The sequence below is a fragment of the Podarcis vaucheri genome (assembly GCF_965113315.1).
Source record: "Podarcis vaucheri genome assembly, chromosome: 7".
Classification (NCBI taxonomy): domain Eukaryota; kingdom Metazoa; phylum Chordata; class Lepidosauria; order Squamata; family Lacertidae; genus Podarcis; species Podarcis vaucheri.
In genome coordinates, this window is record NC_138765.1 from 35,464,199 (window position 1) to 35,489,918 (window position 25,720).

General features: G+C 41.6%; 1 protein-coding gene across 6 annotated transcripts; it reads left to right on the plus strand.

Annotated features, from left to right (window-relative positions):
- The first annotated feature begins 529 nt into the window (after positions 1 to 529).
- KHDRBS1 (KH RNA binding domain containing, signal transduction associated 1) lies at positions 530 to 25,343 on the plus strand. 6 transcript variants are annotated; one of them, XM_082229448.1, is made up of 13 exons: positions 530 to 1,107; positions 9,237 to 9,361; positions 10,365 to 10,481; positions 12,088 to 12,234; positions 13,936 to 14,069; positions 14,208 to 14,237; positions 15,359 to 15,572; positions 17,174 to 17,241; positions 17,882 to 17,940; positions 19,722 to 22,252; positions 22,972 to 23,021; positions 24,155 to 24,236; positions 24,958 to 25,343. In XM_082229448.1, exons 1-10 carry the CDS (start codon positions 765 to 767, stop codon positions 19,817 to 19,819), a joined length of 1,335 nt encoding a protein of 444 aa, XP_082085574.1. In that variant the 5' UTR covers positions 530 to 764; the 3' UTR covers positions 19,820 to 22,252; positions 22,972 to 23,021; positions 24,155 to 24,236; positions 24,958 to 25,343. The 6 variants fall into 6 exon arrangements, with proteins under 6 accessions (XP_082085574.1, XP_082085573.1, XP_082085572.1 ...); XM_082229447.1 differs by having other exon boundaries at positions 24,155 to 25,343; XM_082229446.1 differs by lacking the exon at positions 24,155 to 24,236.
- Positions 25,344 to 25,720: the final 377 nt, after the last annotated feature.

Consider the following 25,720-nt stretch of genomic DNA (forward strand, 5'->3'; position numbering starts at 1 on the left):
GGAGTTCTTAAGCAGCTTAAGGCTGCGCTCTACTGCATACACTGCTGAAGCGTCGGTACTCCTGGCTCAAGTTTTGAAAAAGTTTCCCAAATCATATTTTCCCACGGAGTAAAGCTGAATTGGAAAGAGCATTAACGTCTCTTTGTACTGCTGCTTCCATTTCGTTTCGCGGAGGCCGCGCTGCTTTCCGAATCCAGCTAAAAACTACTTTCTATTGTTCTCCATGAGCAGCGCTCACTTTTCTCTTATGGAAAGGGGGGGAGGAGAGAGAGAAGTAGGAGGGAATTTGTACAGTGAACCTTTACTTCCAATGTATTTTTTCTCTCTATATATGTAGTCTACGAACCACGCATGAGCCCTGAATTACATCTAAGACGCATGCGCAGGGCGTGTGCGCACGGCGAGCTGATAGGAAAGAGGGCCGTCTCTTCAATGGAATGCTGCGCCTGCGCGGCTCATCCCGGCGCTTCATTTTTTTTGTTCGTGGCGAAGAGGCCTTAGGCTGGCGCGTGCGCAGTGGGCGCCCTCGCGAGGTCTGCGCACGCGCATTCCTGGCTTGAGTCGAGAAGAACGGTTGGAGGCGGCCGTACTTTGGGCGCGAGGCAGGGGAAGAAAGAAAGAGGCGAAGAAGCAGAAGCAGTTCCCGCGCGCACGAGGCGTTTCCGCTCCGGCCCTCCCTCCGCTTCCTGTCTCGGCGGCCCCGGCGCTCAGTCGGCGTGGCAACCCTGTTCCCTCGCGCGCCTTTGCCGCTCCTTCGGCCGCGGATGCAGCGCCGCGAGGACCTCGCCGCCCCCGGCCGCCTGGGCAGGGCCCCGGGCCCGGCGGCTCCCCCGGGCCGTCTCCAGTCGCCTCAGGCCGCCGCCTCCCCGAGGAGGCCTCCGCGGGGCGGAGGTGGCGGGGTGCGCGGGCCCCAGCCTCCGCCCCTGCTGCCGCCCTCGGCCACCGGCTCGGCTCCGCCGGCCCCCAGCGTCGTCCCTACCCCGCTGATTCCCGGCGCCGGGTCCGCGGCCAAGGCCGAGCCCGAGAACAAGTACCTGCCCGAGCTCATGGCCGAGAAGGACAGCCTGGACCCTTCCTTCACCCACGCCATGCAGCTGCTGCAAGCCGGTAAACGCCCCTGCCGCGGGGGAGGGGAGGGGAGAGGGGCCGCCGACACTGTGGCGACTGCTCGGCTGATTTGGGGGTGGGGTGGGGAGATGAGTCCCAGCGTCCTGTAGAATAATAGTAACAGAAAAGGTGGAGTGCCTGAATGCATCCACTGGAACACTATAGTACAAATTAGTAAGCCCCCCTGCCAATCATAGTTAGTCTGACATCCTTTACTGTTCCAGGCATATACTTAAAAATGTAATCAAGTATAAAGGTGTATGAAGAAGGCCATATGTGCCCTAACTTTCCCCCTCAGTATACGTTTTGGTAGGCTAGAACCCATTTGATCTGGTGCTGATCCTATTTGTTGATCAGACTTAACAGGATGGGAGAACTCAAGATAGTTTATACTCCAGTTAGTTGAGCAAATTCGTTGTCTCTTCCTCTTCCCCGCCCCCAAACCCCCATCCTGTATTCTTGTCAAGGTCGTAAAACTGGACTCCTTTGCCATTTTAAATAAACTCCCACCTCCATGTAACCCATCTGCTTACATATATTTTCAAATGGTAGGTGTGGCATGTTGACGGTATGAATAAAGGAATACTGAACAGAAACTGCTCTTCTAGTTTAGAGAATCCTTCTTGCCTAGTTTATGGTGGTAATTCCTATTTTCCATAGGCAAGTGACTGTTATACTCTTGGAGCAGGGTTCAAAAATTAGCAGGGCGCCAGGCGCATTTCGCTCCTAAAGATTCTCCATTTGCAAGCACCTCAAAAAGTCTGGGTGTCATTTTTTGCACCTGGCTGACACTCAAGGATTAGTGAAATGTATGTGCTTTGAAGCCTCGAAATGTATGTTAAGGATTGACAATATGTTATGGAGTTTAACAAAAAAGAGTAGAGTGTTTTGAAAACTGAAGTATGGTACCAATATTTTTGTTGTAAACATTAAATTAAATATGTATTAACAATTTAATTCAAAAATGTGATAACAAAATATCAAAAAGTTTCGCCAACCTCCCCAAGTGGTGACTAGACATTCTGTTTTGGTGCCCACAACCCAGGTCCTAGGAGCCATTTGGCTCCTAGCTTTTCTATCCCAGTTTCAAACACTGCTTTGGAGAGCATGCCTATGAGTGGTAGAGAGTGTAGTAAAGCAGGAAATTGGAAGTTTCTTAACATGAAGTCTGAGGCATGTAATCTTTCATGTAGTGATGGAAAGGTGGGCCTTACCTCCAGAATCTTGTTTTATCTTGTTTCTGAGAAAGGGAAGACAGTTGTTTTCAAATGGAGATGTGAAAGTACATAGGAATGGCAGAAATGGTGATGAGGACTATAATAGTGATCACCAAGGTAGAAGTAGAGTTCAGGGCTCCTGTTATTCTAATAGTGATGCAGAGGTGTAGCTTTTCTTGACACAACAAGTTCAAGCTGTACCTGCTGAAAGTCTCCTACACTACTTTACATCTGTTGGGAAAGGCTCGTTTAGGTAGTTGGCAGGCTGTGTCAATTCTCTGCCATCCTCTCTTGGATCTGGAAGTTGTGGACGAGGAAGGGGAACTTGAGAAGCTGCCTCACCTGTCAGATCTTTGGCCCCTCTCGTTCAGTATTTCCTACACTGACTGGCAGCAGCTCTCCAGGACTTCAGATGAAACTTTCCCAGCCCTGGAAATGGTGGGCATCCAGTCTGAGTATGTGCTCTACCACTGAGCTCCAGCACTTCTGCTTAGTGTCTGTGTCTTACTAGTCAGACGGTAATGGTTAAAAAACCCCACTTAATTTGCATGTAGTGTTGGTCACCTCTTACCCTGGTCAAGCTGGAGAAATTACAGTGGTTTCTGCTCAGTGAAGTCTATAGTGCCTCTAGTGTATCTGTTATGAAGATTGGTACTAGTGGCACTATAGGCTTTATAATGTGATAGTGGGTACAGAAATGCCATCTAAGTTGGTGGTCAGAGGTAGACTTAGAGAATTGGACCCTAGAATTTCCACCCAAGTATTGGGATTTTTTTTTTATTCCAGGAGATTTCAAGCAGAGCATTCTGTGTATCTCTCCCCTTCCCCTCTTGCTGAGACAGAGGGCTTTGTAATCTCATTGCTATGCATATCTGTATTTGTCCTTGTTTCCAGTGAAACTATTAAATAGAGTGGAAATGGCAGTCTTTGTCTTGCTAGCACCCTCCTTCCCCATCTTGACAGTGTCTAATCGCCTGCTGTAGCTGTATCACCACAGTGCAGCTGCTGTGCTTTCAGGCTTTCACTATATCAAGAGAACAACAACTGTTTGGAAATAACCAGTCATAATTTAGAACAAAGGGAAATGCTAGATTTTCGACTTGTGAGTAAGGTGAGGAACATTCTTGATCTAAGAACTAATTAACTTTTTAAAGCAGAGTTCATGTAATTAAGGCAGATTTCTTTGCTTTTTGAAACAGTTCAGAGGTGCTTTGATTTAATCTTGCTGGATGACAGGCCTGTTTCATTGCTTTATTTCTCTGCGAATGAGAAGCTTCATGTTGCATTGCTATGCAAGAAGCAGTGCTTTTTCTGTGGGTGCTCAGGGGTACTCAGTACTGGCACCCCAAATGTTAAAAGTGTTGCACTTACTGTAACAACTTTATGGTGAGTACCAACATTTTTTTTCCTTTTTTCTTTTTTAAAGCACTGGCAAGAACAATGAAAGTAAAGAAATTGTATCAGTAAAAAATTTTAATTTGAGAATGAAGTCAAACACCCCAAACAGTAAATTCTACTGTTGCAAAAACATTTATACAGTAACCACAGGCAGAAGAGCTTTCTAGACTCTTCTTATATTCTACAAATAACTTCTAGGTACATAACTAATATATTAATTGCAAGAGTCATTGTTCTAGTTGTCCTATATTTTTATGTTCCAAACATTTTAGAAAATCCTAGACAAATTATATGTGAGCCAGCAGAAGCCTCACAGCTGGAGAATTCAAATCAATATGTAAAAGTTGCTTTGCAACCACCTGCTGTTTCTTGGCCCTTGCTGTCCCCTTGGGTCACCTGGCCACAATGCCCAATTATGGCAGAAAGTGCTGTCAGGGTCTCAAGTTTAGACCATAACCTGCAATCCAAGAGATGTGTAAGACACCTCAGCCTCATTTTTTGCTACCTCATTCTTCCATCTCTTCTGAGTTCCTTCCTGTTAGTTTTTTAAAAGTGCTTCCCCCCCCCTTTCTATGTAGTTAAAAAAAAACCGGAAAGGGCAGTACAGTGGTACCTCGGGTTACATACGCTTCAGGTTACATACGCTTCAGGTTACAGACTCCACTAACCCAAAAATATTACCTCGGGTTAAGAACTTTGCTTCAGGTTGAGAACAGAAATCGTGCTCTGCCGGCAGAGCAGCAGCAGCAGGAGGCCCCATTAGCTAAAGTGGTGCTTCAGGTTATGAAAAGTTTCAGGTTAAGAACAGACAGCCGGAACGAATTAAATACTTAACCTGAGGTACCACTGTACTTGATTAGAATTAATTGATTGGGCTTTTTTTCTTTTTACTGGTTGTCTGATGAAAGAAAAAGTTATTTTCCTCAGCTATTTGAGAACAGATTGGTAGACTTATATGTGTGTAGCCATAACACACTGAAGAATTTGGTAAAATAAAAATATTCTGTACTAGAGAATAGTCCTATCACACATATTATGGCTTCCTTATGAATAGATCTGATAAGGTTGGAACTTCTAAACTGAGGGCCAAGGTTGAGGAAGCCTATCTTACACCAGTCTCAGCCTTTACATCAAGGTAATAATGGAGCAAAGCTCTGCCCATTTCTTCCTTTGCCCGTATGTACTTTTTAAGGCTGAGATTGAAGCCAGGCTCCCAGGCACAAGAAACAGCTTTCATGGGCAATGACCCAGCCAACAGATCCAGGGCCCTGGGATTGGAGGCAGGGAGGAGAGCAAAATGACGGGGGGGGGGGGGAGGAAATGCTCTTCCAATAGCACAATGAGTAGGACAAATGCTACCCTAGCTTAAATAAATTGATGCATTGTTCGCATCCATTGTAACTACATGAGGATCCATGACTTGCATAAGTGTTCTTGTGCCATGGTAAAACTGGAAAACACCAGACTGGTTTTTATAGAACTGCTCAGTAACAACACCTAGGTAAAATTTTATTTGATTGTGGTTGAGTGGGCCAGTTCCCATGTAAGAAACATGTAGTTTCAGTATTCATTTTTTTCATTTACTAAATCTGACTATGCCTTTGTGGCAGCCATTTTATGATTTAATGACACCCCCCCATGGCAGCCATTTTGTGGTGGTCCCCACCACACACTTTTAAAGTTCCCAGTGTGTCAGTGGAGTTGAAAAGATCAGGGGTTAGAAAAGTTGGGAAGCCCTGCTTTAGACTTGTACTTCCTAGCCTCTTTTTACCAACATGCTTTCTTCCTGTTAATAGTGTACAGTCCCTGCTGTGTCTATGACCTCTGGTGAGTAATTTGCATCAGAAAACTGTTGCCCTAAAGGTGATCTAATTAAGCATGTTTAGTTTACTTGTATTTAGTAAACAAAGTTAAAAACTTTAAAACATCCAGAGTTGCCTAATAATATTGTATATGCAGTTGGCTTCCATTCACTCTTACTAACGAACTTATAAAGCCAACCATTTCGGGGGGGGGGAGAGAATAAAGCAGTAAAAAATTCCATCCCTACCACCTGCTCTGTCCTACTTTTTGCCATCCTGCCTCTTAGCCAAACTCCTCTTCTTTCCCTTTCCCAATGATATACAATGATATCCCTTTCCCTTCTGTATACAATGTGAAGTTCTTTGGAGACCTCTCATGTCTTGTCTTTCACCTGTTTTTCTATTGGATTCTTTCCAAATAGACTGCTCTTTCTTCTATCAGCAACTTGCTTCTGATTTCCTTGTCTCTTAGTTCCCCTAGATCCAAGGGAGTATGCTTAGTCCTTATTCTCCCTAAATGAAGTTCTAATTCTAGCCAACTTTACAGCTTTTACTTTCTGTCCAAAAGTTATACTGGTATTCAGTTATTTTAAGTTCATTGAGAGACTGGACAATATAAATTTATAATTTTCTATAAAACAATAAAAAAGGTCATAGATCAATAGGTCTACAGTATTTCTGGTTAAATTATGGTACTGATATATATTTACCTAAACTGATTGTGCTTCCTTGAAACTATGCAAGACTAGCTCTTAGAATTTGTCCAGTCTAGCATATGCTGTAGTTTTTAATTCTTTCATCAGCACTGCCCTCTGGCAGTCCCTTATTCCGGGCCTTTTTAGAATCCTCTTGATGGAGCCATATGAGTGAAGTATAACATTGCTAATTCATGCACAGAGAATGGTGTTCTGACCTTGTTTAGCAGAGTGCTGGGTATATGAGTGGGAGTTGAAATAAAATATTATTACATCTGCTAAATAGGCTTCTGGCTAGATACAGTGGTGCCCTGCAAGACGAATGCCTCGCAAGACGAAAAACTCGCTAGACGAAAGGGTTTTTCGGTTTTGCGTTGCTTCGCTAGACGAATTTCCCTATGGGCTTGCTTTGCAAGACGAAAATGTCTTGCGCTTTTTTTTTTAAAGCCGCTTGAAGAGGCGCAGTTGCGACAGACTGTGCTTCACAAGACGAAAAACATCGCAAGACGAAAAGACTCGCGGAACGAATTCTTTTTGTCTTGCGAGGCACCACTGTATTTGCTTTTTTTTAAAGGTAGGAGTAAAAATCCATTTGTCCAGGTGGCAAAGTATCTGCAATGTGTTGATTGTTTTGTGCATTAAAGACTAGACTAGGCCTTGTATTTAGTTACATGAAACAAATGGAGGTGCCATATTTTCCTTTACATTTGGACTTTGTCTAAAAGGTAGGTGCTCACACACTGCTGCACTGCAGTTGGCCATGGCTTTCAGCACTGGTGAACATTTATGCCAGGTTTGGGAACCTTTTGACTTCCAGATGTTGCTAAACTACAACTCCCACCATCCCTGACTGTTTGCTGTGCTTGCTAAGGCTGATGTAGTTCAGCAACATATGAAGGGCAAAAAGTTTCCCACTCCTGTTAAATGCAGAAGAATAGGAGTGTATGAGGATCCTATGAGTATGTAAACACTTTCATATACAAAAGCCTTGTTAACATAAGAAATGTATCAGTTTCAGGTACCAGTATAATATTTTGAGCATGTGGAGCTAGTTACCCTGGTTTCATGGGCTCGTGAACCCCTGAGAAGTTCTGGGTGGTTTTCTGGCAGGTCAGCAGTGCCATTATAGGGCAGCTTCAGCTTGGATAGCTTTTACAGCAACAGCAGCAGCCGGAAATCTAAAAGTGTCGCTTTTTGCGTTAGAAAAGTAATAGCATCAGAGAATGTCCATCTATACCTTTCTGGAAGCTTCTTTTTGAGTTACTCCAGAACAGGTTATTTCCAAGCAAGTTTGTTGGGAAACAAAAGGAATTTGTTTCCGTTGGGGGAGTAAGATGGGGGGAGTAAGATGGTGTCTGCAGTCTTCTGCAGCCCCCAACCAGGTCTGGAGGCTTTTGGCAAATCAATTATCAGCCTTTTGGTAAATAACCTAACTCACCCGTAGTTCATTATGGAGTTTGAGGTCAAAATGTTACAGCAAGGCTAGTTATTCCTTAAAATAGAAGTTATATTGTTCGTGCACATTGATGCATAAAACTCTGTTTCTCCTGGTGAAGGCAATCTTTTTCTAAAATGTAGTTCTTAACAGAATAAATTGGTTTCTGTGCTTGAGTAATTCTCTTAGCAATGTTGAACAGCTTGTGGTTTAAAACCTTTATTCTTCATGCAAAAAAAATCAAGAAATTTTAGCATGCTTCGGTGACTTCTATGAAAATCAATTTAATATTCAAAGAGCCTGAAATATGGGTTAGAAGGGCTCTTCAAGGTCATTTAAATGAAAGGGGGGAAAGTAAAACCTACTGATCAATTTCTGTCTTTTTATCATGAAAGTTTTTGGGGTTTTTTTTTACTTTGGGTAGGCATCTTGTATTCAACCTGAAGTTACTTATTGGTCCTAGTAGTTTTACTGTTGGACTGACTTTTGTTCCATAGTTGCTGAGTAAACTCTTAGAGCAGGGGTCAGGAAACTTTTTCAGCAGGGGGCTGGTCCACTGTCCCTCAGAGCTTGGGGGCGGACGGCGGACTATATTTTGAAAAAAAAGAATGAATGAATTCCTATGCCCCACAAATAACCCAGAGATGCATTTTAAATAAAAGGACACATTCTACTCATGTGAAAACACACTGATTCCTGGACCGTCCACAGGCTGGATTTAGAAGGCGATTGGGCCTTAGTTTGCCTACCTATGTCTTAGAGCTTCTGTGACTTAGGTGTTTTCCTTCTTGCATCCTTGGAAAACTTTGGGCTTTGTTTAGAGAAGGCCTACCCAAAAAGTAGTAATATCTTCTTGAAATTCCTATATTTCCTTCAGCCTGTCATAGGGAAGGCCTTGGAACTTGGCAAGCAGCCCAGTTGTGTCACTTGCAAATTGAGAGCTTGCCAGTTACATTCTTGGACTTCCTTTTAGTGCAAATGCACACATCTTCAAATATTTGATGTCACAACCAGAGCAGAAAGGGATCATCCTGTTACAAAATTGCCTGGTAAAGACAGGCAAGAAAGAAAGGGCCTTGCACCGGAATGTTTTCCATTACAGCAGACGTGGTCGTCTCAGAATTGGGGGTGTTCTGCTGTGGCATGGGTCTGTAGAGTTTTCTTAGAAATGTTTGGGGGAGGACTGGGTAACAACTGGCTCCCGCATGGCTACTGCCTTAATAAAATGCAATAGGTAAGATGTTGCTGGGAGCAAATGAGAAAAGCTACAAAGTAGCAAAACTATAAAAGCAGCTCTCTCTCTCCCTTTCACTTTGGTTTAGAAACAGTTAGCTAACATAAGTGCAAATAGGACAATGATATTTGTTTGTTTGTTTGTTTGTTTGTTTGTTGGGCCTATTGGCTAGGTTGCGGAAAAACTGAGTTTGGGACTCACTTGCACAGTCATGTACCTTGAATGGGGGGGGGGTGATTCTAGACAAGCTGCCTCTTGTACCTGCTTTTACATGTGCATCCTGTTGGGTTTTTCTTTTTTTAAAAAAGGTTGAAGTGCTGTCTCAATTGTATGCTTTGTCTTGTTTAGAAATCGACAAAATTCAGAAAGGTGAATCAAAGAAAGATGAAGAAGAGACCTATCTGGACCTGTTTTCTCATAAGAACATGAAGCTGAAAGAACGAGTTCTCATCCCAGTCAAGCAATACCCTAAGGTGAAGGCCAGCAAATGCCTCATTAATGTCCTGTAAAGGGATGCTTATGACAAGTTCCACTCACAGCAGCTGTTTGCTTTGAGCTGTCCTGATTTATGCCAATGCATTTATTGCTGTTGTTGAATATTTCCAAGGCGTTTCTGCTGTATTTTCTTTGTGTGTTTGTAGCAGGCCAGAGCATAGGCTTATGAAGGATATTTCTTGTACTTGAAAATGTTTATTATTGGATATATATATATTTCATTCCTTGTGCATATGGCATGTCACAAATCATAAGAGGACAGGTCCCTGCCCTGAGGATGTTACAGTCTAAATTTGCCATAGCAAGAAAAAAGAGAGGAGGGGAGACAGTGATATACATGGGGGAAAGGGGCCATATTTCAGTTACAGTTAGGTAGTAAGACAACTAGAGTTGTGCCACAGAAGTGGCATTGCATAGATCAGGGCTTTTTGTGCCCCCCTAAAGTCTGTTATTTTCTTTAAAAATAGACAGGGAAACCATCTTGACTGATCCTGCTGTGATGTCAAAAGGCTTTTGTTAGAGTTACCAACTTTTTTAAAATAACAATTTCTAGATATTTTTTTACTAGCAGTTTCTCTAGGTGATGTCAAAATAAAAAAAAAAATGGGGTGTCCCTAATGCCCCCTAATTAGTCCAACCTTTTAAACAACATATCTTATACATGTAAGTTTACTGAGCATTCCCACAAGCCCCCAGAAGTGAATCTGTGATACCAAAAGTCTTTTGCCTCCAAGCCACCTTTCCTCCAGTGTGCTCTTTTAGAATGCAAACACTTTCACTATGCACACTTTGATATGCTTGATTGCTAACTTACCAGAATTTGGATCATTCACCCTTTGGTTTTTTCTAGAAAGCCAAAATGAGTACAGTTTAAAATTTAGGGAAACTTATAATTGCTGATCCTAGTCATTGCAGTATAAATTTTAAAGTAACTTAATTCTGTTTTTGAAACTAAGAAAAAATCTGTTTCTCTCCTTTTAGTTTAACTTTGTTGGGAAGATCCTGGGACCCCAAGGCAACACCATCAAGCGACTGCAGGAAGAAACTGGAGCAAAGATATCTGTACTGGGGAAGGGGTCAATGAGAGACAAGGCAAAGGTAGGGGCACTGGGCTCAAAGTACTTTTGTGTGTTTTAGAACTCTGGATTTTTTTCATAGATGGTTGGGTTGGCCAACCGTTTGTTGACAGCACATTGCCTTTAAGTAAAAGTGTTGTGTTACCTACCTTTGAAAAATGCATTGATGACTTAGAACTGCAAAATCCCCAGGAGTGAGTACTTGTTGCTTTGCCATTAATCATAGAATGAGCAGGCAGCTCATTAACAGAATGCAATAGTCTTTTCTAATACAACCAATGCCAAGTGTTTGTTGTATCTAGGCTATGTAAAGAAAAGAGATTCATAGAGCATCACTTCAAAGTTGAGCTCTTGCTTCTCACGTTTCCATGTGACTTTGAAGAGGGCATCTAACTGAAATCTTGGTTTTCTTAACTTTTTAAAATTGTACTTGTGAAGGCTACTGTTAAGCCTCTAGATTGTTTAAAGCCAAGTAAGTAAATCTTGAGTTTATGCTAGTCAGGATTTTTCATTGCCAAGTAAGTGAGAAGAGAAATAAATGAATATTATTGGAAGTCCATTTTTCATATTTCTTTGGAATATCAGTTGGCAAAATTCTTTGGAGTCGATATAAGCAAGCATAAGTTTAGGGCCTGACCATCTGGGGATAACTAGTTTAGGGTTGGTACAGGTAAATAATTTTTTTAGTAAAACTAATGTTAGACTTTGTTTTGATTCCTGTTTTTAGAATTATGTACTAGGAGGCATAAATGAAAGACTGTTGTTGGGGTCTGAGATTTCTACCAAAATGTCTAGTCCTGTACTTGTGTTTTATCCTGCCACCTTTATTTGCAACTAGGTGAGCAGTTGCTGTTGCAGTCATTGGGTGTGAAGAATCCACTTGTGTGTCCGTGTCCAAGCACAGAGCAGTCTCAGCTTAAAAAAAAGTTTCCAGATTAAAAATATGGGTGGGCAGTTAATTGTGCACCAAACGATTAGCACCACTGGCCAGTAAAGCAAGTGCTGCCACAATTACATGGGCCTCTCCAAATGGCAGTAAAATTCACCTAGGTCAAACTGTCATAAAAGTCATTACTAGCCCAGTAAAATAACTCATGGATTGAAGGGTCCAGAGCTGTAGCAACAGCCTCCTAAGCCTTAGTAGTTAGTTCTGTCATGAATATATGGAGCCCTTCAATAAGGTGTTGAATCCAGTTTCACACGTGCAAACTGGAAGCAATAGTAAAATTACCTTACAGCAGGCTTTCTCAACCTCAGCCCTCCAGATGTTTTTTGAGACTACAGTTCCCATCATCCCTGACCACTGGTCCTGCTAGCTAGGGATCATGGGAGTTGTAGGCCAAAAAAAATCTGGAGGAAGCCTGCCTTACAACAAGCAGGTAAGGATGATCAATTTTTTCTTTGAGAACTAGGGAAAGATGTGAGACATAATCCCAATACTTCATTCCTTTAAGCATCATAGAATTTGTCTCTGCTTCCTGGGGAAAAATTCTGAGAGGTTTCAGAGAGGTGGCATCTGTTTGCAGATGTGGCAAAGCAACACTTGTCTCTTTATGTGAGCAACAGGAAGGCTTGTGTTGTCTTTTAAAACCTCTAGCCATCTACTGTAACAGTTGTTTGTTTTTCAGGAGGAAGAACTGCGCAAGGGGGGTGACCCAAAGTATGCTCATTTAAATATGGACCTGCATGTCTTCATTGAAGTTTTCGGGCCACCCTGTGAGGCTTATGCTCTTATGGCCCATGCCATGGAAGAAGTCAAAAAGTTCCTTGTTCCGGTACATACCACCTTCTTTTTCTAAAATGTTCTGCATAATGACATGTTTGGTCTTGGCAAGGTGTGTTCAAGTAGAACAGATTGTGGCAAAGCATATTCCATAGAATAAGCTCAGTCAGAAAGAAAAAGGAGATAATGTTTTGAGTAAGGCAGTACTAAGTATTGACAATTCAATCACCGGAGCTGAACAAATGCTTCGTTCCAAAACTTAATTGCAGCCAACCCACCTATGCAGTTGGATGTCTTTCTGCAAAAATGACTCCCAAGCAGTCATAGATACGAAAGACCTTGTCCTATTTTGAAAAAAGTGTTGGGTTGACATTTAAAAATTATAATCTTAGAGATTTTGCAATAGTTACTTAAGAACTTAAAGGCTATTAAAGGGTCAAAAGTTTGGACTCTAGGGAAGATGCCATCAAGAGATTGGCTGCTCCAAAAGTTGTCAGGTACTGAATTTTATTTGCTAATGCCTGCAAATGTTCTTTTTGCGGGGTGGGGGTCCACCTGATCTTTTATTCATTTTAGAGAACCAAGGATTCTAATATCTGGATTGCTGGTTTGGTTTTGCCTTCTGAAATTTGTTACATGAATTGTAGGTGCAGTTGATCTCTCTGAAATGGAAAATCCTGCTGAGGTTTCAACTCAACTAGAGAAGGGAACTTCAGCTCTAATGCACCATTTTAAGACTAGCTGGGGGGTTTTCACCTCGGGTTTAATATCTGTCTTGAAAAGCAGAAAGACCTTTCTAGAAATATTCAGAAATGACTAGCTTTCATTATTCATCAGCAGAGGAAATTGTTGGATCTCATGTTCTAAAGGTGTGAATGTGCACACATTGTGGAGAGTACACAGGAATTTGGGGGTGGGGGTTGTCTTAGTTACCCCTGTTGAGCTGAGCTTCTAGACAGGGAATTGTAGAAGCCTCTTAGACAGGCATTGCTGTACAGCTAAAGCAGAGCAAGAGTTCCATGTCTGCCCTGCTGTGGATAACAATGGACTTCTGATATATTTGTTTTTGTTCTAATGCACACAACACAAAATGACTGTGAGTGCCTCAGTTTTGAATATGGTGCACAAAGGGGTAGAGCTACATAGACACTGCATGTAAGGTTTGTGAAGCTTTGAAGGCTTCCACATATCAAAAAGGATACAAAAGTGGTCGCTCTTCTTTGAAGCCATCTGTTCCTTTTAGTTTGCCAAAACCACCTCCTATCTTTTAACACTTTACTGTGTTACTGTTGCACCCCTCCAACAGATTGGCATCAGTGACTGGATTCCCTACTGGATTTAGGGAGTGAAATGCTTTTGCTCTGCTGCTAATCTCTCCACAGATTGCCTGAAATTGTACCCCCTGGAGAGTGCAGAATGCACAGAGCAGGGACAGAAGTGGAAAGAGGCAGCTTAGAGTTACTGGTGAGCATTTGCTCTTTGGACTGAAACCATTTCCTGCCTCCTCTGAATGGGAACAAGAAATTTAGGTTGCTAAGGGAGCCCACTTCTCAGAGCATTTGACAGGCAGGAAGGCCAGCTGTTCTACAAGGGTGCAGAGGATGTTTTGTGGCAGCTGTTGTGACTTAGGCAGCTCCTGCCCATAGTACTCACCTATGCCTTTCCAAACAGAGCTGCTGTTAGCAGCACAAAAACCCATTTCAAATAAAATGAGTGAGATTATTATTTTTTGCATGGCCATGTTTTTGCTTAGGATATGATGGATGACATCTGCCAGGAGCAGTTTCTGGAGCTGTCTTATCTCAATGGTGTGCCAGAGCCAACACGAGGTCGAGGGATTCCTGTACGAGGAAGGGGAGCTGTGCCCCCACCTCCACCTGTTCCTAGGTAACAAATGGAAATGTTGCTAGAGATGAGCTCTTGCTGGTTGCAGTTGCATCTTTAAGCAGTAAGATTGTGCTTCTGATGGTTTGGGGAGGTGGGGAAGCGATATGGGCTTAATGGCTGTTTCAATTTTTTTTTTAGTGTGTGGAGTGGGGCAGCCTTGCTGAACAGGTGAGAGGCAATAGAAAAGGCACTCAGTCATATTTCCCATAGGTGGTGGGTTTTGAGTCTTAGTTTACTCTCGCAGTTGCAAGCTTTTTCTTGTTCAGCATGTTGACAATACCAGATCTTTGAGGGGGTTTATGAATTGTCCAATAGGGTGGTGGCCCATTAATTGTAGACCATCTTTAATTATTCCTAAACTCCACGGTCCTGCCAATGCATTCTGCACTAAGCAAGGATAACATGAGACTTTTGAAACTTTGGTTTTCATTTAAGAAAGATTCCAACCCTTGTTTCAGAGAGACAGTTGAATGTTTTCTAAGTCTCTCAGGCCAGGTGGATATAGCTTTAAGTGCCCTTCACAGCTGCCTTTGCTCTGCTCTTTGCTACTTTATCTTAACCCTTCTTGACCTAGACATCACTGCTCCATAAAATTGCTAATCTGCTTACCTACATCTGTGCATCTGCCCCTTACTTCATGTCTTTCCTTTATTATGTTTCCCTTTGGCAACTCCTGTTCTTAACATTAAAAAAACCCACAAATTATTCAACTTGTTTTTATTACTGGTTGTTAGCCGCCCTTAGCCCGGTCTTGGCTGGGGAGGGCGGGGTATAAATAAAAAAATACTATTATTATCATTATTATTCAAAATCCAAATATCAGAAGCAGCCTCAGTTGTGTAGGTTTTTCCATACACATCTTTATATATATATAGAAACTGGGCTGTATGAACATCAAGTGATAAGGCTTCCTCTCTCCTTTGCTTCCAAAAACTACTTTGTGCTAAACTTAGAAAGACTATAAAGGCCCATTTCTTTTTTGAGATCTCTTGCGCCTTTTGCATTGACAGCTGATGCTGCTAGTTTGGCTTATCTTTGAAGTGATTCTGGTAGGTACTTAAATCTTTGCTACTTGCTCAATCCAGGTTTCATATTTGGGCATTTTTAGCTTGTGTCTCCGTACATCACACAGCAACTTTTACTAGATTTAATTTTGTCATTCATCTCTGCTGCTAGGCCTCTGCAAATTGAGCATCTGTATAGACAACAGATTAGATTTAGTGGGTGTCCAGAGCATGGTTGTGTGCAGATTGTGTGTGCCTGCTAACTCTTCTGTCCCCTTTTTATAGGGGACGTGGCGTGGGACCTCCACCACCACCTCCACGTGGAGCTCTTGTGCGGGGGGCCCCAGTGAGAGGTGCCATTGCAAGAGGAGCAGCTGTGGCCCGGGGTGTGCCCCCTCTTCCAGCAGTGAGAGGTGCCCCTGCACCAAGAGCTCGGGCAGCCGGCATTCAAAGAATACCTCTTCCTCCCCCTCCTGCACCAGAGACCTATGAAGATTATGTAAGCAGTTTTTAACTTTCTGAGAGGAGGGAGAAAGTCTGATAACAGATTACTTGTGCCTAAAAACTTTGGTTTATCCACAACACCCAAGATTATACATATGTAAGAACATAGATAGCAGCTTTTGTCAGAGTCAGATGACTGGTCTGTCTAGCACAGTATTGTCAGCAGTGATTGACTGCGATTCAATATGGGATTTCAAACCAGGGTCTTTCCCAGCACTGCCTAAAGATGCTGGGGCTTGAACCTGGGACCTGCAAGCAAATAGCCTGCTCCTCCCACAGAGTTAGACCCTTTTTGACCACGTTAACACCTTACATTTCAAGTACTATGATATCACTTTAAACAATCATGCCTTCTCCCAAAGAATTATGGGAGCTATTGCTTGTTAAGGGTGCTGAGAGGTGTTAAGAGCCCCCACCCATTTGCCTCACAGCGCTGCAATCTTCAGAGTGGTTTAACAGTCAGTCCCTCTTCCCAGAGAATTCTGAGAATTGTAGCTTCCTGAATATGGGTCTCCTAACAGCTCTCAGCACTCTTAACAGACTACATCTCCCAGAAGCCTGGGAAAAGCTATGACTATTTAAAGTAAAATCATACTGTTTTAAATACAGTGGTACCTCGGGTTAAGAACTTAATTCGTTCTGGAGGTCCGTTCTTAACCTGAAACTGTTCTTAACCTGAGATACCACTTTAGCTAATGGGGCCTCCCGCTGCTGCTGCCATGCCGTCGCCACGCGATTTCTGTTCTCATCCTGAAGCAAAGTTCTTAACCTGAGGTACTATTTCTGGGTTAGCGGAGTCTGTAACCTGAGATACCACTGTATATGGTGGGGTCTTCCTCTCTTGTGTGCACACACACAACTTTGAAAGAATATAACAGATGTCATTTGATAAGTACAGGGGAAAGGCATGCTTGCTTGCTACTGTACAGGAGAGTTTGATAATAGCATGGGCCTTTCTACCTGGCTACTTTAAAAAGTAATGGCCCTTAAGAATGAATAAGCCTTGTCTTCAGTGGAGAAAATAGCACCAAGCAGAGACAGAAATTGTGTCTGCTTGGCAGTTGTTTTCTTGAGGTTTTCCTCCCTGCTAGCCTCATCCTCCTTACACTGCATCTTTAATGCTTTCTGATTCACAGAAATAAGACTTGATCATAGATCCCGGTGAAGGACTGCTTGGCAAAGGACTGCTTGCATAGTCTAGGTGACCTTGGTTGCTTGGAAGTATGGAGGGAGGATGATTGTACCAGTTCTTAAAGAAATTTCACAAACTTTGTAGTAGCAAACCAGGTTTTGCCATGCTGACTGGGGTGATGTAGTCCAAAATATCTGGAAGACAACAGGTTGGGAAGTCTGGTCTATTCCGTTTATTAGACCAAGATTGTTATATCTACACTGGGCAATTGTATTTTTTTAGTGCGTCAAATATTTCCAAGGACATTGTTTGGATAACTGCAAGGTAAAGTAATGTGTGTTTGAAGGGGGTACCTGTGTATCACTTTTGTGATTTGGACTTTTATAGATGGTACTTTGCTTGGTATTTTATTTTTTATTTTTTTACAATAGCTGACTCCACCCTTGCCTCTTTGTCTATTCCAGGGCTATGACGATGCTTATGCAGAGCAAAGTTACGAAGGATATGAAGGCTACTACAGCCAGGGTCAACAGTAAGTGCTTCCTTTCGATTACTTAGAATCAAGTTGGAAGAGGACTTGGCGGGTAATGTTGTCCAACCCCCTACAATGCAGAAATATGCAGTTGGCTCATACAGGGATCCAATCCACAATCTTTATTAGCATCACGTTCTAACCAACTGAGCCACATTAGTTCTTAATTGCCCTGTATCTTCAGCAGAACACAAGCATATTGTGCTTGTGTGTGCTTCTGCATCTATACCATGAGTATCTGTGTTACAAGGATCAGCACTGTCCAGCATTCCCTGGGCTTTGAGTGATTGGTTAACTACAGAATTGCAAAGCACTGTGTTTCCCCAAAGTCAGGTGAAGGACCCCATCGCATCCACTAAGCCTCGGCCTCATTGGCACGAACTTTTCCTTTACTGTTTGTGAAGATAGCTGGGCCTGGGCTCCTTCTTCCCTTACAACTTTAGCTAATGGACAGTATTGCAAGGAAGCATAGTATCTGATCTAGGGAGTCCCTAACTATTGCAAGAAGCACGTTCACTTTACCCTCTCTGTGAGATAGATGGTCATTTGGACCATCCTAAATAATAACAGCATGATGATTAGAAAGATACACCATCTCAAGGGATAATAATAATAATAATACTCCGTCTTGTTATTGCAGGGAAACAGAATATTATGACTATGGACATGGTGAAGCACAGGAATCTTATGAAGCGTATGGTACGTCTGCATGCTCTGTTGCCATGGCAGAAGCAGAACTCTGTGTTCGATGTATTTTAGTCAGTTATTTTTTTGCCTTGAATGCAAAAGATAAAAAGGTTATCATGATCTAAGTTTTTTGAGAGGCAGTATGTAGGATATAACGAGTCTTTTCAGCTGAGAACAAATCTGGAGATCTTGCCTTTAGCTGATGTTACTCTGAAAATGTCCAGTAATCTTAAGAATATACTGGCTATCTTAGTGCAATGAAAATGTTTACTAGAAAGTCTAATTACCAGTGAGTTTCATCCCATGTTTTCATTCTGCACCAAAAAGCAGAGCTGTTATTGTTCTGCTAACCACTAGAAAGTACAGGACACTCAGCAGGGAATAATAAAGCCCTGTGGTCTTCTCTCTTTCATTTTTAACTAGCAAGATTTCAGCTGACATTTTGCCACACATTCTAGACCATTTTTAAATGCTTAAAGCTAAGGACTGTATGTGTGTATCTTTGTAAAGGAAAGGTTGGATTTCTCAGGATGCTGAATTCTTTGCCAATAATTCCATTCCACATTGGCACAGTACAGTCATGAAATCCATGAAGCTTTAAATATCACCAGTGTGAGACAAGAAGTATTTAGCTGCCAAAGAATTCTCGGATGAGTATGAGGAAGATAAAAATGAGAGCTCCTTGCAACTCTAAGAAGGTTTGTCCCCTTCTACACTGAGATATTGGCAACTATGGAAACAGCTTTCTGGTCATGACAATCTTTGTGAAAGATTGCCAGTGTTTCCATTTATCTGTCATTTTCCTTTGGGTTGACTCTAAGCATTATTTCTCTGCCTCTTCAGTATTACTGTTGCATCCTCTGATTTTCCTGACTGAAGGGACCAAACTTCCTCTGGGCCACTGGGCACGACAATGTTTCTCTTAATTAGTTCAGTTGTAACTAATTTTAGTGTATGTGCCTGCTTTCCTGTGGACAAAATGAGAAAAATAACTTGTGTGAGCCAGCCATGTTGAATTAGAAGTGTGAAGTTTTAGCTAGTCAGAAGAGGATGGATTTCAACAAAACTATTTTTGTCTTGTTTTTGAAAGGAACCTGGTACTTTTCTGATGTTTCATTTTCCCAAAAACTGTTAATATTCCTCCTTATTATGCCTTCTATGTTTGGTGAAAATAATAGTTTCCTACTGCACCTGAGGACTGTATTGTCTCCTGTTGGGCATGTGCAAGGAGGGTATGTTCTGATGGCACAAGATGCAGCTTGCTGAAGTCTGGTCTGGTCAGTCCTTTGGATAGGAAGACATCTTGGAAACCCCAATGCCACCTTGAGCTCTGTGATGAAACAGAGGCGAGATAGAACTTGTACTAAATTTTAAAAGTATTTTCTCGAGGCAACAAAGGCTATGGTGGTAACACATGAGAGCAGACAACTACAGTAAACCCCTCAGTTGAAGCTGTCCACTTGTAGAGAAGCATGCGTCCTTTAAAAATATATGTTCCATTAATAAACTACTAGGAGTGGAGTTGTGTGCAGCAAAACTTTGGCCAATTCTGTGTTTTGATTACCTGCAATGAGCCATTTGGACTCTTGATGATTTGTGCAAGACTTCTGTGTCTTGCCAGCTCTGAATAGCACTTCACATACACTCCAGTTCCTTCCAAAGCACCATTTGGTAGCACACTGAAATCTATGCCTAGGTCTCTTTTCAGGGTTATTTGCTAACACCATGATTCATGAAAAGTAAAACAGCTGTCCTTTTTCTGCTGCCTACATGCGCTATTTTCTTTCCTGCAGGTCAAGATGATTGGAATGGAACAAGGCCCTCGCTCAAGGCCCCTCCGAGTAGGCCAGTGAAGGGAGCGTACAGAGAGCACCCATACGGACGCTATTAAAGCATACATGAGGGGGAAATATCCCTTTTGAGCAAACAGTTGTTTCTGATTCTTGTATCTCCCAGGATTCCTGTTGCTTTACCCACAACAGACAAGTAATTGTCTCCCTGATTTTTCTCTGGCTCCCTTTTTCTCCCACCTCCATCCTCCCCCACCACTGACCTTGCATTCTGGCTTCTGTATGTAGTATTTTAAAATAATTTAGATTTAGAAGACTGAATTCAATTTTTAAGTGTGTAGATGGCTTTTTTTTCTCTGTTTAGATATATAAACACAACTGTACCTTTAAAAAGAAAAAGTTGAGGTAAAAAATGTTAGTTTCCAAAGTGACATGCTTGCTTAACAGTTATGAAATTAAAGTTTGTTAATCTTTTAAGTATTTTTTGTTTTTTAGGCAACCCATAAAAGTTGTAGTTGCAGAATCCCAAAAGTAGGCTACATTTCAAAATTCAGGGTTGGCTTTTAATGACTTAAAATCATAATGTAATGGTAGCAACTGCCGCAGTTTAAAAAGTAAGCTCAAATGTCAACACTTTGCCCTTAAAAGCAGATTGCTTGATTAATCTTAAGTTTAAATGTTAATAGAAAGAATTCTCCTTAACAGATAAAACAGTATTTTTTTTTTCTCAATCAGTTTAACTTAAAAAAAAATTAGGTTTGTAACATTGACCATGTGGGTTTTGAAATCTAGCCCCAGTGTTGAGATGCTAGTGACGGACGTTCTCCAGCAAAAGGTGTTCTTGGCTTAATTCTGCATGAAGAATTTTTAAGAGAAGTGGACATCTAGCTGCTCTGTAATTTTTATATTGCTCTAACTGCCCAGTGTTTTGATATTAGGAAGTATTAAATGAATAGCTGTGCATTGTGTCTCTCTCTTTTTTCTTTTCTTTTTTCTTAAAGGAAAAGCTGAACACTTGAGTGTTTGCAGTACATAATACAGCTCAGGCTTAAAATTGGCAAAACTGTAAAGCTTTTAGCCATTCCAGTGACATGTTCAAGTGCGTCTCAACACTAGCTTTATGTTAAAAAGGGACATTGCAGCTGAAAAAAGCAAGGAGCTTCATTTTGTACATAGATTTGTACACTGTTCTCCCATTTTGTTCTTGGAAGATTAAATGCTACTACTTGTGTAAGCCTGCCTAAATAGGTAGCTAAAATTTGTCAAGATGTCTGCAGCAGTTTGTCAATAAAGTTTAGTCCTTTTTTAATCAAAGTAAATGTGATGAATTGTCATTTTTTTTTTAATTTTGGTCAAGCAGTAAAATAGATTGTCCTCTTTCAATTAATTTAAATTAATGCTAAAGTACTTGGTCTGTTTTTTAAAAAGAAGTTCTCTTAAAATCCGAAGACGTTTTTAAAATGGTATGTTCTGAAAGTTTTAAAACTTCACCAAGCTGAGTAAGCTTAATTTTAAAACAAAATTGTTTTTCACCCCCTGGAAGTTGAGCAGTTAGCCAGAAACGGGGCTTCAAGTGGCAGCATCAGTGTTCTGTTTCACTGAAGGGTTGAGACATCTGCTGGCTTTTTATCTTGAGTCTGCGGACAGCTGCTTCTGCACCAGCCCCTTTGTAGCTGCTATTGATTTCAAAAGGGCAGAGTGGCCTTGCGCAAGCCCCATTCATTTTGGTGACACCTGCGCAAGGAATGTCCCCAGGGGATTGTGCCCTCTGCAGAGAGGCGGAAATTGTTGATCCAAAAGTAACTTTCATCAAAACAGTGTGACTCCAAAAGCCTTTTTCACAGATAGAAAAGAAGACTTCTTCCTTTTGCTGCATCCACAGATTTCCCTCTCCTCAGACTGCCTGCTTTTCAGGGCGGCATTCCTTGGGTTCCAAAGCAATTACAAAGTGGTGGCTTATGTAGGGAGCAGGCAGATTGTTCTCAATAGCCCGTTAGGAAAGGCACATAATGCAGCTTTGCTAACTGCCCACCTGTCCACACATCCCCATGTTAGTGATTTGCTGCCTTCAGAGAAAATTAGCTTCCCTGCCTGGTTGTCTGGAGGAAAGTCTCACTCACTGCAGATGACCAGGTTAAACAGCTGTTGACAAGCCTGGCATGATAGCAGAACTGACTGCTGTGAAGAGCTGGTGGCTTGTACTTACTCTCCCTTCTTGGCAAAATTTAAAATCGAGTATTCACTGGGAAAGAACTGCTTGGGGGTGAAAAAAAAGTCCACTGTTACTGTCAAATTGCTCATAGCAGTGCATGATTGAGGGAAGCTACTTTTAAAAGCCAAAAAGAGTTGTATTTGTAGATTGTTATTTTAAAAAAATGTAAATAACTGAATTTTCCACAATGGTTTGGAGTCAGCTTTCAGGGCTTAATGTCTTGCTTGATGAAAAGAACGCCCAAAACCCCCCTTTTAAAGGAAAATTATCGCAGGAGAATTCAGGATGTCTTAAAGCTAACATGCACCGAAAAACTCAAAAGGTAACCTAAATGTCTGATTTTAATGGCACATTTCTTTTACATAAAATGTGACGGCAACTTGCATAAACTTTTATTACTGAAGAAGTTCTTCAAATGTTAATTTTAAATCTTGTTTAAAAAAGATGGTTTAAAAATAGATAAAATACATCCACTTGCTTATGCATAAATTAGCAATAATGTTTTAATACTTGTGCCCTTTGTCATTTGCAATGGACTGTAACCTTGGGCAAAAAAAAAAAAGAAAGCAAAAAAAAAAAGCAAACAGAATCGAACCTTAAATATCAAAAATGGATGTAGCTAGTCCTCTGTGTTTACCAACAAAATCTACTCAGTTATTCAAGTAAAACTCTGGCCCTTATTGACCCAGTATTGCTGTTCACTATATTAAAACATTTAGTACTTAGGTATTAAGTTGCATGTGTTGGTTTTTTCCCCCTAGAGCAGTGGGTCCTAATTGGTGGTCTGTGGACCCCGGGGTCTGCGTAACCCACCCAGGGGGTCCGTGGCACCGTTCACATAACAAAACTACCCTGGAGATAACAAAAAATTCAAAAGTAAGGGATCCATGGCTTAGCTTTTGAAAAACAGGGGATCCGCAGTCCTTAGCTAATTGGGAACCACTGCCCTAGAGTTTTTAAATTGCATGCCAAGAGTGTATCAACATTTGTTTTGATTTGTGAGTCGTTATGAAGATGCTTACTACTCTTCTCTGTTTGCAGGAGGTGCTCTGCTGTTGGGGTGAAAATGACTTTTGCTGAGGACGAGTTGGGTATGCTATTCGGCTGTTTCTACTTTTCTGGTTTTGGAACAAAGAACTTTTGTATCTCATATAAGCTACATTTGCATGACCAGTCACTTCGGTTCAATAAGGCTGTGCTGGTGCTTAACTCGTCATTTAGCCAAAGCAGGCCAAAAATCAAGACAGAAGGATGGGCAAGGCTGTGTACGCAATGGTTTAAAAACATATATTCAGTTTTGGCACTATGGGAAGTGTCAAAATGCATAAACATTGCATATTTTGCATAGTTCACTCTAGTCTGGGGAGGGTCAGTCACTGAAGCCCCAGCCCCAAATATCGGACATATTATTCACCTCTCTGGCTTCTGAAACTGTAGCAGGCACTTCAAGCATACTTTTAAATCTTCAGGAAGCTAAAATATTTGCACCTTCTGCTTGTTTCTAAGTGCCTGTGGGATTATGCCACACAGAACACGAATACAGCCTGCCCTTCAGGAACTATTTTGGAGCTGTTTGTTCATGTGAATGTTGCCAACCCCAGTTGACACTTGATTCCTTCTCCCTTTGCCTTTAAAGCAATTGGCAGGTTCTCCTAAGGCAGGTGTGGGGAATTTGTTGACTCACCAGGTGCATCAGCCCCAGCTTCCATGCCTAACAATCAAGAGTGATATTTGTAATCCTGCAGTGCTTGGAGGCGGGGGCACCAGTGGGTCTCCCTTATCTGAAAAATTTGTGGCAGTTAGGAAATGAAGTCTTTGCTGGCCAAAGGAAAGTGCCGGAAAAGAAAATAGGAGAGAAATTGCCAAAGTATACAGCTGTGAGGTCACCAATTACCGACTGCCGAACCTCTGCATCTTCTCAGCTGATTAATTAGCATCTTGAACTTGGCAGAGAGCCCACACGTCCCAGCTAAGCTAGATGATCTTATGAATAAGTCATTCAACCCAGTGGCCCCTCACTGACCAATAATGACCTAGCAGAGAACTTAAGATAGTAAAGCATTTTACATGCTACAAAAATTATATAAATTACTGTTTTCATAGAGTTGAAAGCACATATGTGTGGTTCAGTATGTTAGGGTGTGAACCATTGACTAATGGAAGCGCTCCCTCTAGTGGTTTCAGAATGATCACTTAACTATCTAGCTTGTTTCTTCCCGCTCAGATCCAAAGAAAACAACACTGCAAGCTGGGAAGAAACTATTGATAAAACAACTGAGTGAAACTATTTAACAGGCAGGACCACAGTGAGTCGATTCTGGACCTTTCTGAGCAATGTGCTCAAAAGACGAGCTCCCCAAACCTAGAATGCTGACCCCAAATCAGGCCAGGGTTTATCATGGGAAGGGGGGGGGGGATTATGAGCCAGAAAACCTAACTTTTCCATTACAATAAACTGAGCAAACAGAATGCTTGAATCTGTCTTCTCCAACCTGGTGTCCCTCAGATGTTTTGGATTGCAACTCTCATCATCCCAAGCCAGCATGGCCATGGGGACGATCAGAAATGTAGTCCATGGCCCCAGGTTTAGGAAGACTTTGCACTGTGGGATAGTGTGTGACCCAAAATCACCCATTGCAGAGCATAGATTTGAAGCTGAGTCTCCGCAGTTGGAAGCTCTAACCATTACATCACATTGATTGGGTACTTTTTTTGAGACACAGCATGATTCTTGAAAGATTTCCAAATTAACTCTGTTGCAGTTCTTCTCTTGAGGTTGCAACCCAGCAAGACTGTATGTGTGCATGGAAAGAATATGTAGCTAGAAGAGTTGTCTCTTCACCATGTAGGTGTATTATAAACCTATAGGTCTTCAGCATTGCCCTCCATATTTGCTGTGTATTTAGGGGCCCTGGAAACCCTGACCTAAAGGAACTACAATATGAGAACCATTGACATAACTTTTGCAGCATAATTTACTGGTTACATCCTGAGTTTCAGTAATTCTCTCCTATTTTTCTCTAATAGATGGAATCATCAAATACAAGAAGAAGAGGCAACATTATTATGAGGCACATTTTTACCAAGAAGTGCTCTTTGGAGAATTTCTAATCTCTGTAAACTATATGTGTACTGGGGCTTCAAAGACCTGTTTTCAGTTGGTTCAGTTTTGAGTCTGGGATCCTTTAAGTTCAGTTTAAATAATCCTCACACTAATCCTAGAACTTGGAAGTGCTTGTGAAAGGTACATTTTGTGCTGGCACAAGTTCACTACAACATTCATTGCAGGCAAACATGGCAGTGTTACATCTGCTTATTACTGGACCATGAAGTAGATGAGCCCCAGATACATTATTTGAGTGTGCTGTGGTATTGAGTACATTTTAATAAAGGTACTCCATTTTTTAAAAAAAGCGATTTCATGTTAAATCATTTTAGTAAATTTGTATTATTTCTTAATCTCCCAACACTGGAATGGCTTCCTGCCTCTTTTGATCCATACCAAGGTTGAATTGTAATTGTACAGGTAATTCAGTTGAAATTTTTAATATGCTCAAACACTGAAGTTTTGGGGTTTGGGAAAATGACTGTATATATGGTGTGTTACAGAAATGTGTGGTCTTTAATTTTCTTGTCTGAAATTAATTTTTTCATGGAAGCCTTCTGGCACTGATTAGCTGGAGAAATCCCTCCTTTTCTCTGCAACCTTCAGGGCTAGAAATGAGCTTCTTATTTTCTCCTGTTTTTCTTCCCCACACTACCATAACTGGGTGTTACAATAGTTGCCAGA